The 16,365-nt window shown below is 40.0% G+C and overlaps 2 protein-coding genes across 2 annotated transcripts in view; both read left to right on the top strand.

The window, feature by feature from the left end:
* apobb.1 (apolipoprotein Bb, tandem duplicate 1) overlaps positions 1–11,247 on the top strand; it is a 16,325-nt gene extending 5,078 nt beyond the window's left edge. Inside the window, exons 13-26 of the mRNA XM_087176314.1 lie at positions 18–185; positions 280–485; positions 728–910; positions 997–1,127; positions 1,237–1,447; positions 1,525–1,697; positions 1,992–2,152; positions 2,241–2,350; positions 2,440–2,813; positions 3,098–9,127; positions 9,214–9,325; positions 9,417–9,440; positions 9,568–9,754; positions 9,854–11,247. Of these exons, the coding sequence (XP_087032440.1) occupies positions 18–185; positions 280–485; positions 728–910; positions 997–1,127; positions 1,237–1,447; positions 1,525–1,697; positions 1,992–2,152; positions 2,241–2,350; positions 2,440–2,813; positions 3,098–9,127; positions 9,214–9,325; positions 9,417–9,440; positions 9,568–9,754; positions 9,854–10,849 (9,066 nt within the window). The 3' untranslated portion in view covers positions 10,850–11,247. The remainder of the gene's footprint in view (positions 1–17; positions 186–279; positions 486–727; positions 911–996; positions 1,128–1,236; positions 1,448–1,524; positions 1,698–1,991; positions 2,153–2,240; positions 2,351–2,439; positions 2,814–3,097; positions 9,128–9,213; positions 9,326–9,416; positions 9,441–9,567; positions 9,755–9,853) is intronic.
* A 2,750-nt stretch (positions 11,248–13,997) lies between these two features.
* Positions 13,998–16,365, top strand: part of LOC111661577 (apolipoprotein B-100-like) — a 15,668-nt gene continuing 13,300 nt past the window's right edge. Inside the window, exons 1-9 of the mRNA XM_023415193.2 lie at positions 13,998–14,077; positions 14,155–14,184; positions 14,361–14,473; positions 14,601–14,746; positions 14,843–14,990; positions 15,129–15,281; positions 15,673–15,797; positions 15,923–16,008; positions 16,111–16,358. Coding sequence (XP_023270961.1) covers positions 14,023–14,077; positions 14,155–14,184; positions 14,361–14,473; positions 14,601–14,746; positions 14,843–14,990; positions 15,129–15,281; positions 15,673–15,797; positions 15,923–16,008; positions 16,111–16,358 — 1,104 coding nt within the window. The 5' untranslated portion in view covers positions 13,998–14,022. The remainder of the gene's footprint in view (positions 14,078–14,154; positions 14,185–14,360; positions 14,474–14,600; positions 14,747–14,842; positions 14,991–15,128; positions 15,282–15,672; positions 15,798–15,922; positions 16,009–16,110; positions 16,359–16,365) is intronic.

Raw genomic sequence — 16,365 nt, 5'->3', positions numbered from 1 at the left:
TTTTTTTCCTGTCACAGCTAATGAAGGCTTTGATGACTAATGCTGACAACACAATCTTTGCCCATTACATCTTCATGGACAATGAATTCTTCCTGCCTACTGTAACTGGTGTTCCTCTGAGGATTGCACTGTCTGGTACTTTCACCCCTGGTATCAAGGGTGGACTTAAGGTTGCTCGTGACATGGTAATTATCCATAAATGTGTTTAAATACTGCCTATAAATTTTCTGTTGCGCAGCATCAACACAACTGTTGACATTTCTCCATGTTTCTAAACAGAGCGAAGTTACCTTCATGCCCTCCGCTGGCATTGAGTTTGTAACTCAGGTTGGCTCCCACATCCCTGAATATGTCAATTCTGGATTAGAGATGCACACCAACATTTTCCATGAGAGTGGGCTCAGTGCCAAGATCTCCATGGGACGTGACAATGTCAAGCTGACCATCCCTGCACCAATGAGGCCTACAAAGCTCATCAAAATGACGTAAGCCTTAGTAGAATTTTCAGATATTATGAAAGCAGAGGCTTCTTTGGACCACTGGTTGTAATGCAACTGTTAATTAGCTAACCTAAGATATAAATTGGACAACGGTATTTTACAAGGCAACAATGAAAATACATTAGCCAAATTTGTGTGTAGTTGAAGTGCAAAGTTTTTTTGTCTGTGTGATCAACCTCTCCACATTTAAACATAAGAAAGTCAGATTTTAACTTTGTTACATTTAGAAACACCCTGGTGGCAGTAACTGGATCAGAGGTGAGGACCATTCCCCCTATGGTGATGGACAAGGTGGATGTTAATGAGTGCACTCCCGTCTTCGCTGGAATGAAATATTGCACAGCTCTGCAGTACATTGATGCTTTCTCTCAAGATACAGCCCCCTACTTCCCCTTCACTGGAGACAGCAAGTGAGTGAGAGTTTTTAAACCACGGGCAAATAGTAGTCGCTCAAATAAAATCATTTAACTGAGAAATATCAAATTAATTTTAATAGATTTGCTATGGAGCTCCACCCTACTGGTGAAGTCACTGAGTACACAGCCACTGTTGCATACGAGCTCCTCAGGGAGGGAGAAGAGGGACGGCAGAAGGTTGACTCTGTGAAGTTCATTCTGAGGGCTGAAGGTACAGTACAATGCTGAAAATCTTTCCATCTTATTATTAGCACAATTTGGAACCACTCTGAAGTTCAGTTGAGTTGTGTAATATTAATCTCTTGGTTGGCCAACAACAGGTGCAGATCCCACTGAAGCCAGGGCAATCATGAAATATAACAGAAGGAAGAATGTGATCACTGCTGACATCCAGATCCCTGACTACGATGTGGAGGCTGGACTCAGGCTGGGTGTTGTTGATGGAAACACCAAGGGCAAAGGAACTCACTCAGTCTCTCTGGACTTCATAAACAAGAATATCCCTCAGCTCTCCCTGGTTGGCCGTGCCAAGTAAGAAATCCTCATGACAAAACATTAATGTCACCCTAATCATTGAGATGACACTGACTTACTGATACATCTTTCAGTCTGAAGGCCATGAAGGAAGGTATGCTGCAAGTCCAGCTTCTTGTCCCATCAATCAATACCGATGCCACTGTCACAGCTAACATGAAGCGTGATGAAGAATTGGAAATGGAGCTAAAGAGTGAAATCAAGTTCATGGAAGCCACCTCTGAGCAGAAAATTGAATTGAAATATGGTAATGTGTTTTACCCTTTTTCATAATATTACATAACAATTAATTTCATAGTCAATACTTCTTAGACAGGTGCATAAAATCCTAGGTCACATTCTAACTGTAGAAACATGTAACACCATAAGAAACATGGTTAAACTTTGGGACCCAAGTATGCGACTTAATGAGACAGAATGACAATTTTAAACATTTATGATATCAGTCATAAAAGTCAAACCTTTTCATTGCAAACCTTCCATTTTGATTGAGAAAAAAATGCAAAATTTCATTGTGTATCATTCATCTCTCTTGTTGCAGATTCCAACAAGATTGAGGTTGAGCTCAAGTCTAATGTGAACACTGAGACCACCATCTTGCCAAACGCTGAAATATTTCAGAATTATGGCAACGAACTTCTTGACATGCAGGTTGGGCAGACCGACATGAAAGTCCGTCACATCTTCAAGAAGTCTGTAGAGGTATGACACTTGGATTTAATGGTTCAGGTTTCTTTAAATCTTTGTTAAAACTTGAAGCCTACAAAAAACATTGCTTGTCTTGTTGTAGGCAGCAAACAACTACATGGAGAAATATGGTGCCGAGTTCCCTTACATTCAGAACTTCAGACTACCTGATATGCCTGAGATTTCCCTGCCAGAGACACTGTTCCTGAATACGTAAGTGTGATGAACTCCATGGTAAACCAGTAAATTATCTATGTATTTTCCCAAAACATTTATGCATTTTACTTTTGTCATTTTAACAGTGAGGCAAAGGCTATTTACTTCTTCAACAATGAGCGCTTCACCATCGTTATCCCTCTCCCTCTTGGAGGAAAGTCAACAGAGGAGCTTAACTTCCCACCAGCTTTGACCACACCTAGCGTGTCTCTACCCCAGTTTGGACTGGATATTGTCTCCATGGAGATCCCCATCCCAGAGCTTGTTGTCCCTGAGAGCTTTACTCTGTCTATTCCTCTTTTTGGCAAAGCTGAAGTTTACGCTCTGATGAGGAGCAACCTGTATGACATGGAGGCCTCAATGGCCGTTGGCAAAGATGTTGTGGAAACTCCAAGCTACTCAGCAAAGTTTGATGTGAAAGGAACCTCCCCACTTGAAATCCTTTCGATAAAGATTGAAGGTATTTCAGAGTAATTATTATTAATGGATTTCTTATATCTTTAATACATCAATCACATCCATGTTAGTCTTAATACACAGTTAAAATTATGTGTTGTTCACTCTTGGTGGAACAGTTTTTGGTCACAGTTTTCTGGTCCTATGACTTAATTTCAATCACAATGCTTAAGTGATTTCCAATAAAACTACACTGAACTAGTTGACTGTGCATATTCCTGTTAGGTATATTGTAAATGAGCAAATTAATCACACTGTCTCTTTTTTTTCTTTTTGTGTTTTATTCAGGCTCAGGAATGTTGTCCACCACTGATTCCATTAAGGCACAGTTGAAGAGCTTTTTGGCCCATAAATTCATTGAAGCCAGTGTTAGTATCATTGAGGATGTAACCATCACTGACAAAATCAATTTGAGATCAAACAGCAAGATTGAAGCCACAAGTCCATTTGGTCTCAATTTTGCACTAGAGCACACAGGTATGGCAGGAATCAATACTGAAGAAATCTCTGCAGATAACAACTTTGAGGGAATGTTCAAGGCTGGACCTATGTACGGCAAGACCACTTCCACCCAGTCTTTTACCATCTTCCCATTCAGGCCAGTGGCAAAGATTGATTCTACTGTTCAGTTTGACTCCACAATTGTTAGGGGCCAAAACACATTTACAGCATCCCTTGCCAATGGTGAATTCTCAGTTGTATCCAACACCAATGCCTTTGAAGATGTCTTGACACATGTTGTTGAGCTTTACTTCAAAGACAGTAAGCTGTCACTAAAATGTGATGCAAATGCACTTGCTCTTGGCATGAAGATCCGCAACCAAGCTGAAGCCTCTGCTGGTGCCGGTGAAGTCGTCATGAGGATGGAGACAAATGCAGACCACTCTGAAAACCGGGTTTACTCTCTGCTGACTGCCTCTCTTGATGCCAATGGTCTGGCTGTAAACAGTGATGCCTCAATGAAGCTTCTTGAGAATGAGGCTAATCACAAGACAACCCTGAGGATGAACAAGGACGGGTTGACCACAAGTGGAACAACCACCCTGCAGAGCCCCCTGTCCCTAGAAAACACTTTCAATGCTGGGCTTGACACTTCAAGAGCTACTTTATCCATTACCAACAAGGCTGCAATGCAGAACATCAAGGTTGACAATGTCAACACTCTCATCATTACTCTTTCTAGCCTTGACTTTAACTCAAAGGCTGAAGCCACAGCAAGTGAGTATGCCACTTATGCTCATGATATCACCATCGACCTTAAACCCTACACTGCTTCTGCAAATGTTAACAACAACCTGAAAGTTCTGGCTGCCAACTTCATTAATGAAGCTCAGCTGCAGGCAGAGTTTTACAAGATGGACCTGACCGGAAGCCTGAAAGCTATCTATGGCGAGCAAGAGATCAAACACATCTATCAGGTAAATTATGCCGATATGACTGCTAATGCAAAGTGCAGCACCACTGGAAAACTCTTGGGAACTCACATGAACCACAACACCGAGCTTGAAGTTGTCGGTCTTGCTGCCAGGATCACCAACGATGCCCGTTTCAACTCACAGGCAATGCGCTTTGATCACACCATCCGCTGCAACATTGTTCCTTTTGATTTCAACCTTGATGCCATCTTTAATGCTGATGGAGACATCACCATGTATGGAAAGCACAGTGCCCAGCTCTATGGCAAGTTCCTCCTTAAAGCACAACCCCTGGCTTTTGCTAGTTCACATGAGTGCAGAGCATCAGTCATGCAGCTTCTAGATAATGGTTTTTCCCTTGAGACAACATTTGACAACAAGATGGACACTGTTCTCTCATTCCAAGAGCAGAAGACTACTTTTAGAATGAAGTCCAAAATGAATGAGCATGCCTTCAATCAGGACATGAGTGTTTACAATACTGCTGAGAGAGCTGGAATTGAGCTTTCTGGCACCATTCTCACAAGCGTCCTCAACACAGACTCCACAGACAACCAGGAATTCACCATCTCTGGCTTCCTCAAGTATGACAAGAACACAGACAGTCACATCATTCAGATTCCTCTAATTAAAACTCTTCCTGTCCTCTTGGAAAGCATGAAGGGCTTTGTTGTGCGTATTGCAGAAGCACTGCAAAACTACATCAACAATGAGGAGATAATGACTCAACTTGAGGCTCTCCCCCAGCATATAAATGACTTAATTTCTCAACTTAATATAGAAGGCAAGATAAATCAACTGAACCAGTATCTCAATGATTTTACCCAAGAATATGCCATCTCCATGGAGGATGTGGAGGCCTCTTTGAGAAACCTGGAGGTTACAGTTAAAAAACTGCTGTCTGATCTCACCGTTTACATCCAACACCTTGCTGGTATGATGAAGGAGATTATTATTAGCGGCACCCTCCCTGAAACCCTCATTCAGAATATCCAGCAACAGCTGAATGCCTTAACTGAAGATTATGACATCAGGGCTATGGTCGTGTATGTGATTGATACCATAAGAGAAATGGTCCAGCAGATTGATTTGGAAAAATTGAAGGACAGCAGCATTGCATTCCTGTATGACATCGATGCCAAGTATGAAATTAAGGCTAAACTAAAAACAATCATGAGTGATGTGAAAGGAGTAATTGAGACCTTTGACATGCAGACCTTTGCTGCAGAGATGAAGAGCTTCATTTCATCTATCAATTTCAAAGCTTACATTGAGGAACTAGTTAGTCAGATTCCCACAGACATTCTCACTGATATAACACATTATATTAGGAAAATGATAGAGGACCTTGACATCCTAGGTAAGATCAACACATTCTATGCCAAGATGAGAGAGATGATTGTAAAGTTTGAGGCTGACAAAAAGGTTCAGGCTGTCTTGGAAAAGGCTGTGGAGCTCATCAAGAAGTTCAGAATTGAGGAAACCATCAGTGCTGTAGTCAAGATGGTGAGGGACGCAGACATACCTACCAAATTCATGCAAGTCTTCAAGAGTGCTACCAACTACTTGAAATCAACTGAGGTCAAGGATATAATTCAACAACTGAATGTGTACATTGAAACTATTGTGCAAAGGCTTAACTCACTGAATTACAATGACTTTGTGGATTACGCCAATCAAATTATTGCGGAGTACACATCTTACCTGAATCATCTGATCAAGGCTCTTGAAATCCCCCAGAAACTTGAAGCAACAAGAAATTTTGTCAATGTTGTCTTATCCTCTGTTAGAGACTTAATGGAACAGCTGAGAGAAATCAAAATTGCAGAAATTATAAAATCTGTAAAGGATATCATTGACGAGGTTGTGCTGGATAACCTCAAGAGATCTGCTGAATTTGTAAAACAGGAAATTACAAATCTGGACGTCAAATTTGTGACTGAGCTTTATCTGGAATCAGTGAGACAGTGCTACATGAGTGCAATAAACATCATCACTGATATGTTCTCCGGTATGGTTAACATCATAAAGACGGTGGCACCTGAGCAAAAAATCATCAGTGAGATTCAGCAGATCATCAATGGCCTGATTATGGAACTGAAGAAAGCCAAGTTGACCATGCCATCCTTCATCATTCCTTTCACTGATCTTCTTATGCCTTCCATGACATTCAGCATGGACAAGCTCGAACAGTTTGAAATCCCAACACAGATGGACATCCCTGAATTCACCATTCTAGGCTTCTACAATGTAAAAGCCACTACAATTTCCATTGATGAGATCAAGCAGAGAATCGTTGAACTTATTGATTTTATTGTAAACTTTGACATCAAAATGCCTGATGTGGATGCTTTCTTTGGAGACCTGACCATGAGCTACCTTCCCACTATGCCTGACATAACCTTCCCAGAAATCACTCTTTCTGAGATGTCATTCCCTTCCATCCCCCAAGTTCCCATAGAAAAGCTTGTCAAGTCTCTTCAGGTTCCTGAGATCAAACTACCAACCATTCCAAGTGAGATCATGGTCCCATGCTTTGGTAAAATCTATGGTGAGATCAAATTCCTCACTCCCATCTACACCGTCAAGACGTCTGCTGAGTTCCAAAACTCCACTGAGAATGAAATGACACCTAAGTTCACTGGAGCCCTTACCTCCCAGGCCACATCTCCAAGTTTTGAATTTCTTAATTACAAACTTGAGTCCACTGCCCGGATTGCAATCCCAAAAATGAGTCGTGTTGTTGTAGCTGAAACTCTGAAGTTCCAGCATTTGGCTCTTCGAGTTGAACATCAGGCATCTGTAACTTTCTATGGCCTATCAGGCCAGGCCCAAGCCAAGACTGCAGTCAAGGTTGCCACTATACCTTACACTGCTGACTTTATGAACACAGCCTTTATTGCTATGGAAGGAGGAATGTCTGCTTCTCTTGATACAACTTACACTCATGTAGTGAACCTGCCAATTTTCAATGTCAGAAGTGAGGCCACTGTTACCCAGAAATCAATCGCTCGCCAAGAAGGCCTCACTTTCACCCTAACAGTTGAAAATTCAGGCACTGGCAAGGTTAATGCTGATGATGGCACCCACAAGAGCAAGTTGAATTTGTTACTCACTCCCAGCATTATCACTCTAACTTTCTATGGTGACACAGACTCTACCATCTTAAAGATGAAACAGCAAATTGTTGTTGAATCTGGCACCTTTACCTACTTCAAGTTCAATATCCGCAATGAGGCAGAAGCACCAGTCATTAAGAACAGTCTTCTTGTGGCATCTGGACACGCCAACCTTTATGATTTGAAGGTGGAGCTGAAAGCAACCCATGACACAGAACTGTATGGTGCAGTCAGTGGAGTCCTGTCCAATGGAATCAACATTCTAGTCCGTCCTGTTGAGTTTGTCTTCGAATTCCAAAACAAAGGAAATGCCAAGGTCAACATTTTTGAAACTCTGACTGCTAAGATAGATTTGCAGAATGATTACTCAGCCATCTTGAAACCCGATAGCCAACAGATGAACACAGTAGCTCTAGCTCGCCTTAATCAGTACAAAATATTCTACAACTTCACTGTTGACAACAATGAAAATGAGGCTGGCATCTTCGTCGCTTTTGATGGTGAGGCCAATGTTGACTTCCTGACATTCCCCATCAGCATTCCTGAGATTGATCTGCCTTTTGTTGACTTCCGTACTCCAGCTATTAGTAATCTGAATTTGTATGAGCAGACTGGATTGAAGAACATTTTAACTACCACTGAGCAGACTGTTGATGTAGATGCCAAGATTGTTTACCAAAAAAGCCAGAGTGCTCCGCTTGTTGATATGATGGGTCTGATCCAGATTCCCTCTGTGGGTAACCTGATCACAGAACTGTCCTTCAAGTCTGCAATTATCAATCTCAATGTCAATGCTCAACTGTATACTGAGGATGACCTTGTGTTCCGTCTGGGAGCTACCACAGCCTCTGTGTTTGAGGGTCTACAAGCCAAACTGGATGGCACCACCAGCCTGACCACCAAGAGAGGAATCAAGTTGGCCAATTCCCTGTCCCTTGAAAATCGTCACATTGAAGGCACTCATGACAGCACCATCAGTATGAGTACTGAAACATTTGAACCTACAGTCTCTGTGGCTACTAATGCAAAGATTGCCCTGCCTATACTCCATCTGGAAGCAAATCAAAATTTGGTTGCAGACACCAAAACCAAAGCAAATGCTGTCTCCACCTTGAGGATGAGGGCTGATTTCAACATCCCTATGATCAAGGCTATTGGAAAGGCTGAGGCTGACCACAGTCTGAAGCTGGAGGGAACCTTTGAGTACATTTCCATGGAGTCATCCACCAGAGTAAACATGGATGGTACTGTGCTTGAGGACTATCCCATTATGGGAGTCCTGGATAATGAGGTTAATCTGTACCTGAATAATAATGGCCTACGCTCCACCTCCAAGATTATTGCAGATGCCAAACTTAACTATGGCACCAACAAACTCATTGGCTTGGACGTAAATGAGAATCTTGCTGTTGATGCTTCCCTGAGCCACGTGTATGCAGTGCTGAAATATATTGGCAACAATGAGGCAAACCTGTTCAATTTCAACACCATTGGGAAACATATTGCCCGGGTAACCATTGACTTTACACCAATGTCTTCCTTGACTGCGGATATTGAGATTGATATCTCTCAGCCAAGCAGCCTGGGTGAACTCACCATCTTTGAGAAAACTGTTGCTGACGTAACAGCTGCCAAGCAGAAGATCTCTACCAATGCCAAGTTTGTGAGCCCACTGTACACCACAAACCTTGCAGCTGTAGTAGAGGGCAACGCTCCTGTCTTCAAAGTCATCTTTAAGTCCTCTGCAACCTCTGTCATTGTCTTCTTGGAATATGACATGGATGGTAAGTCAATTAAACACATTTATCTGTTTTTTGTGGAAAACAATGTTGAGCACTTAATCTTAAGAAAAAAACATTTCTTTCAATAGCGTCGACTACTACAAACTTCGAGAACGAAGCTCTGAACATGATTAGCAAAGTTGTCCTGACACATAGTGACCTGAGCATGGATGTCAATCACATCATTACCCAGGCCTTGAGGTAACATCCACTGTTTGAATTAAAACACACAATATGTTGATAATTGCTTCTCGAGGTTATAATAATTAACTCCTTTTTTTTCATATTTTAGGAGAAAGCGCCAGGCTGATGATAGGTAAATTTTCAAACTACTCTTTTTCTTGATTCTCATCTTTACCGTTTATTCAATGTGTACAAATTAAATTCCTTAATATTGAATAGAATTGGTCAGGATTTTTCATGTGAAATGTTGTCTCTTCCAGTGTTTCTCGCCACACCCTGAATGTGGACATAACCAGTCCTACTTTCACCGATGTGAATCTCCGGTATGCTGCTCGAAGAGATGGCATCAGTGCCTCAGTATCAACCCCTTCCACTGGCTTCCTGGGCCTTCAATTCAATGGCAGAGTCCCATCTGAGATTAGTGCAAGAGTCTATGGTCGTTATCCTGTAAGTATCATTAACATGATCTTTTTTTAAACAATGGAAAATTAAATACAAATATCTAAATATATCTAAAATAATGTTTTATTTTGTTCTGTTCAACAGTCTATCCCAGACTCTGATGTTGACATATTGGTCATCAGATCATCTTCAAGGGATGCTAATAAGATGAACCTGCAGATTGCCTACAATATGGAGGCACCAAAAGTAATGCTGAATGAGCTCAAGATGAGAATCCCTTCCATCATCTCTACATTCAAAATGTTTGCGGACAAGTACCTGATCACAAGGAACATGGACGTGTTAAATAACTCTGTTGTTACCCGCATCACCGAGGCCTATAATGCTGCAATCAGTTACGACAGTCAAATGAGCCAGTTGTCAATCTTCTTCAGGAACATCATTGTCGAATACCAGAAGACTGTCCAGGTCTTCCTGGATGCAGTCATCAAGTTCTTGAGGGAGACCCGGTTCAAACTGCCTAGGTCTGATGAGATGACCACTCTGCCTGAGGTCCTGAAGAAGCTCACCAGCAGTGTTGCAGCTATGCTAGATGTAATCACCAACATCATCTATGAAAATATAGAAGTCTACTATAATGCCTTTGTTGAGAAGATCAGCAGCATGAAACTTCGCATGCCAATTGGTGATGCGATCAATGGAGCCCAGATCTTGGATCAGTTCAAAACAAGCTTCAGGAAAATGTTTGATGAACTGGTGGACTTTGTTGAAAATATGGAGAGTCTTGACACAATGTTAGTAAAGATAGGTGAGACCCTAAAGGCTATTGTTGAGAAATCACAGGAGTTTGTTGACTCTGTCCAATCTGACTATTTAGATGCATTGTTCATCAACATCAATATCATCTATCTTGAACTTCTCACAGTCATAAAGAATGTTATTGACCAGAGCTCTGCCTTAAATATGGAACCGCTCAGCAATGCATTTGAGTACATTATGGACATGTTCATTTATGTAGTTGACCAGTTCAATAACACTGCTTATGGTTTCCTGCAGCAAGCTTCAGAGGAGGCACAAGCCTATATGAAAATTAGTCAAGGAAGGCTTGAGCTTGACCTTCTGTTTCCCTTCCAACAATGAGGAACCCTCTCAGAGGCATAAGTCCATATGAAACACTACCATCTGTTCAGAACACATGCTTGGAAGGAGTATGGACAATTAGCTCTTTAACCATATTTATAACAATGAATTTAACAGAAACACCTGTTGTATCGTTTTAATGTAGATGGTTTATTGTGTACAAACACTGAACATGTTACATTTTACTGAAACTCACTTTCCTGCAAGAGTAAAAAAAACTCAATAAAATACAACAACGCAGTCTATAATTGTCTTCTGTTTCATGATGTTTTGTTTGAAATTCACATCCAAACTTCTTATAAATAAGAGCAACTGTTAAATCAAACTACACAAGAGTCAATATCATGGTGTTACAGTGCATGAATCTCACAGAATAAACTGAGAATTTGCAAAATTGACCAATTAGCTCATTCATTGTATGATCTTTTTGGCAACCAGCCCTGTACTTTTCTCATCTAAATATACAGTAGCTCACATGAGCCACAATTTTCTATATCTACAAATCAACTGCAACACTAATTCATGCTACATAACAGCCTTTGCAAAGTTTCACTATACCATATATGCATACACTATAAAGGTTTTCCTCAGATCTGTGCCTAAACACAATCCTCTCTCTCTTCTGCAGGCAGTTCCCTTGACTGTATGGCTTCGTTTTTGCTTTGATATGCATTGTCACCTGTGAGACCTTTTATAAAAAACAGGCGTGAGCCTTTGTAAAACATGTCCAATCAACTGAATTAACCACAGGTGGACTCCCATCAAGGTGTAGAAACATCTCTTAGATGTTTTACTAGAGAAATGGGAGGCACTAGAGCTAAATTTCAAGTGTCATAGCAAAGGGTCTGAAAACATATGTCAATGTGATATTTCAGTTTTCCTCTTCAATAAATTTGCAAAGATTTCTAAAAGTCTGTTTTCACTTTGTCATTATAGGGTATTAAGTGTATATTGATGAGGGAAAAACTGAATTGTTTTATGTTATATTCATTGAGGTCAGATTTAGATTTGTTAAATTTCAGTTACTTTCTCTACTTTGAGCTATTGGTTTTTGGCTAATTTGTAAACCTTGTGAGGAAGCTCTGTAGGGGAGAGCTGCAGTTTTGGTTCAATCATTTTTTCTCCTATTTTTGTGTGTTGCTAAGTTTAGTACTGTAACCCTTTCTTTTGTGGTAGTGCTAGTATTGTGGTTTTGTATCTAGTAAGGGTTGTTTTGTTTGTTATTTAAATTTGTACTGGGCTCTCCCTGAAGTTAAATTATGCTTCAAAATCAATAAAGATTGAAAACTTGAGCAAAATGACTTATTGAATCCTTCTTCTAGTTTTATTGTACTTGCCTCTCCTCTAGATCAACTTGAGGATGTAGCAAGCAGTCTAATCAGATTTATTCAGTCCTGCCTGTTGCTGTTTATCAAGCATGTTTGAACACATTCTGCATGTTTGTGTAAATGCAAAAAAGGTGCATCTTACTATAGACTTATCTTTGACTATATTTAGTCATTTGGGGATTATAAAAAAAATTTGGTGAACACTGATAGTAATATAATCTGAGCGTATCATTCTTAAAGCCCCTGAAGATTTGATTTTCTAATCTCAAGTACAGTACTGGACTATAATAATAAATTCTCATGACTGAATAAGCAACAAAGATTAAAGAAAAGAAAGAATGTTCTTCAGATGCTCTTAGGCAGAGCAACGAGGTGATGCAGTACAATCTGTTTTGCTGTCTCTGCCCTGATAAAACTGGTTGGTGTTTTAACCATTATACTCGATTAAATAAAGGCTTTTCTTCACTGTGATCAGTTTTCCATCTTCAGGAGAACCGTCAGCACATTTCGATTCAAATGTTGTTAGATCTTAACTGGTACATAAGAGTACATGATATCAACGTTTTGCAATTTAGCCCCACCCAGTAAGATAGGTGCAGATGAAACAAAAACACAGAAAAGCTGTTATGTGGTATAACCAAAATTAATGTCACTCCATGTTTTTTGCAGGATCCCATCGATCAAAGTAAACATAACAGAATTTGTTTAAAACCTTTGGATTTTAAATTGCTAATTATCTTTTACTTAGTAACAGGATTTCTTTCCTTTTTGTCTAAGCAATAGTTTCAAAGGACTTGGGTCATGTTTTGTATATTTTTGATATTTCTGCAATAGATATGCTTCAAGATGAGTTTAGCTTTTTTTTGTTTTGTATGGCCTCAAGTCAAGGGTATTTTTTCCAAAGCAAATAGCCTGGGCAGAGAATGTAAAACATAAATTAATGTCTGCAAGATCATGCCTACACAGCAAACAGAGACTGTAGTCCAATGCTCCTTAGACAAAATGCTTGATAACGGCCTGTTCAGGATCAGTTGTACTCTCCTTATCAATAGCTAGAGTGCACAACCCCACAGTTCCTGGGTTGTGCTTTTGAATAACCATTTTAACAGTATGGATTATGCAATGTATGTTTCTAAACCTCACACACCAAGTAAAACCAAGAAACTAAACATTTTGGTAATATTTTAAATCTTTGATCTTGGCTGTTGATTATAAAGATTGGCATTTAACATTGAAACTATTAACAGCCATCATATTATTGAACTGTATAATATATAATGTATAATATTGTCATACAAGTGATGAAAAACATATACCCTGACTTAGTAGTTGATAGAGATGTGCTGGTATGGGGGCAGTTTTGACATAAACCTATATGATTGTATCTCTTTAGCATTCACTGTAGTGAGACGTTTGAAAAACCTATAAGTATTAAGAAAGTCACACATGAACTGTATATTACTGGTGTTATATTACAATCTGATATTGTATACTCAGAATTAGTGATGTGAATTGCACTGTTATACCTAAAGTAAAGCACTTCTGTTTAGTTGTAACTTTAAATATTCTTATGCAGAATGCTACTTAAATGTGTTTTAGACCTTTCAACACAAATTCTAAAACCTGATAATCATATTGACGGAAAGCTTTATGAAACTAGTTGCCTTTGTCCCTCCACACACACAAATAGAGTGGACTTTGGAGCCAGGCCAGTGCTGTATGTAATTCCAACCTCCATTCATAGGGAAAACCTTTGGTATAAAAGGCCTATTTGGAGTATGTGAAGGAGTCTCATCTGAGTACTCACCTAAGGAGCTCAACGGAGAGAGTCGCAGCGAGCCCATCATGAGGGACTCAAAGCTTTGCCTTTCCCTGTTCCTTGTCACACTTACCTTGAGTTGTAAGTATTTTTTATTTCCATCTTGTTTCTTTTGAAAAAATTATTTTCAACTAATTATCTTATAATTTTTTTTACAGATGCCCAAGAAGTGCATGCATCCTGCCTCTGTAAGTTCAGTATTTTTTGTTAATTAAACACACACATATATTATACTTTTCCCCAAAAGTGTGGTGTCATATTCCTTTAGTAGTTTTAATAAAGGTTGTGTTGTTATTGCAAGCTATTGTTTTATTATACCATACTTATTGCACATCTCTAATTTAAAACTTTACTTCTCTAAAAGTAAACCTAAGGTACAAATCCAACCACAAGTATGAATACCTGTACGAAGCTGAGTCCTTGAATGTTATCAATGGTGCTTCACATCTCAGGAATGGACCTAAAGCCACTTGCAAGGTACATGCCACTGTGCTTTAACAGCTAAATTTCATTTTTCTACTTTCTCTTAAGTCAATTTAATGTATATGTTTTTTTTTCAAAGCTATATCAAGTAGGGAGAAACTAAAATAATGTTTTAAAACAGGTTGAAATTGAAGTACCTAAGACTTGCAGTTTCATTGTCCACACCACTGGCTGTAGCCTGAGTGAGGTGGTCGACATGGACGCAGAGGGCAACCCTGTGTTCGCTCTTGCTGCCAGATCTGACGCCTTTGCTGCTGAAATGGAGAGGTAGGTTTCATTACATTCTGTTGCATGAAGACAAATTTTGCAAAGAAACACATTAGATAAAAGACTTAATGACGAAACTCTCACATTGTCTTTTAGGTATCCTCTGAAGGTTGTGGTTGAGGGTGTGTACAATGTGAAACTATACCCCGAGGATGGTGAGACAACAACCATCCTGAATGTAAAGAGGGGTATCATATCTGCCCTGGCTGTACCTCTGGTGGAAGAAGACAAGAACAAGAACATGGTAAGTGTTTTACTTATAAGCGTACACTTAAGAATGGATATCTAAAGTTTTTTAAAATAATATACTTCTCAGTTCCTCACAGAAAAGAATGCACATTCAATGAAATGATATCCATATCTCTGTTCACACCCATTTTAGCCCACTATCCATGGAATGTGCAAGACCCATTACTCCATCAACACTAGAGATGACATAGCAACCGACATAAGCCTTACCAGGGATCTGTCCAGGTGTGACAAATTTGTCCCAATGAGAGATCACACCAGCCCCCTGGCATTTATCTCTGGCATGGTAAGACATCCAAGCAAAACACTCAACACACAAAAAATACCCTATCTCGCAATGTTAAGGGAAGTGATAAAATAAATTCCCAAATCCACCTCTTTAACCTAGCCCCAAGTAACATTTAAGTTGTACTTCCCTAGAGCATACCCCATTCCAACATTGGCTTCGGTGCAAATCAGTTCTGTACTTTTTAAGTAATCCTGCTGGCAAATAAACCAACAAACAGACACAGATGAAAACATAACCTCTTTGGCATAAGTATTTACATCACTGTCCTAATTCTGTTTGGAGCATATGTAATCTCTCTGCAGTGTGGTGAAAAAGCAAACCACAACAGCACCTTTAGAATCAACAAGGTTGTCAAAATCATAGGTTAGCTGAATTCCTTGTCTTTCAGCACTACCCTCTTGCTCAGCTGGTCAGAAGCTCCCAGACCTGCAACTACAAATTTGACAATGAGAAGAAACACATGACCTCTGGGTCCTGCACTGAGAACCACATCCTCATTCCCTTCTCACATAAGTAAGTCAGACTTAATTTTGCACTCTATACCATTCTCTATTATGTATGTACATCTACTGATGTCTTATCAAAGGTTTCTACACTTAACCTATGACTACTTTTGACCCTGTGTTGCCTCTTCACAGGGAGGAATATGGAGTTACCAATATTGGGAAGCAGGAGCTGACTCTGGTTCAGGTTTCTCCTCACAATGACAGAGTCTTTCACCACAGTAAGCTCCTTTTCTTAACTTTTCCTAACTTCTTAACATTTTCATTACAGGTACTAAAAATGCAACAGAACTGAATCCCAAACTTTTTCTTATGTATCATAGGTGACGTTGTCAAGGGTCTTCACATGGAGGCTGTTGAGGACAAGAGTGCTGTCCAGGATAAAGATGCAGGTCTGAACCTCCTAAGAGAACTGGCAGATCTGACCGAGACCGAGGGTGAGAGGAGGGCCCACCTCTTCCACAAGCTTGTCACCATGTTCCGTGGAATGAAGACTGAGACCCTGAGTCCCGCTATTCCTGAGGCTATTGCTGTGTCCCGTGTCCTGACCTACCAGGTTCTGGCGCAGTGTGGAACCC

This window comes from Seriola lalandi, unplaced genomic scaffold (genome assembly GCF_002814215.2).
Source record: "Seriola lalandi dorsalis isolate HSWRI2012SDOR001 ecotype SW California unplaced genomic scaffold, Sedor1 jcf7180002054544, whole genome shotgun sequence".
NCBI classification, from domain to species: Eukaryota; Metazoa; Chordata; class Actinopteri; order Carangiformes; family Carangidae; genus Seriola; species Seriola lalandi.
Note: the sequence above shows the minus strand (reverse complement) of the source record. Positions and strands in the feature narration are given on the sequence as shown.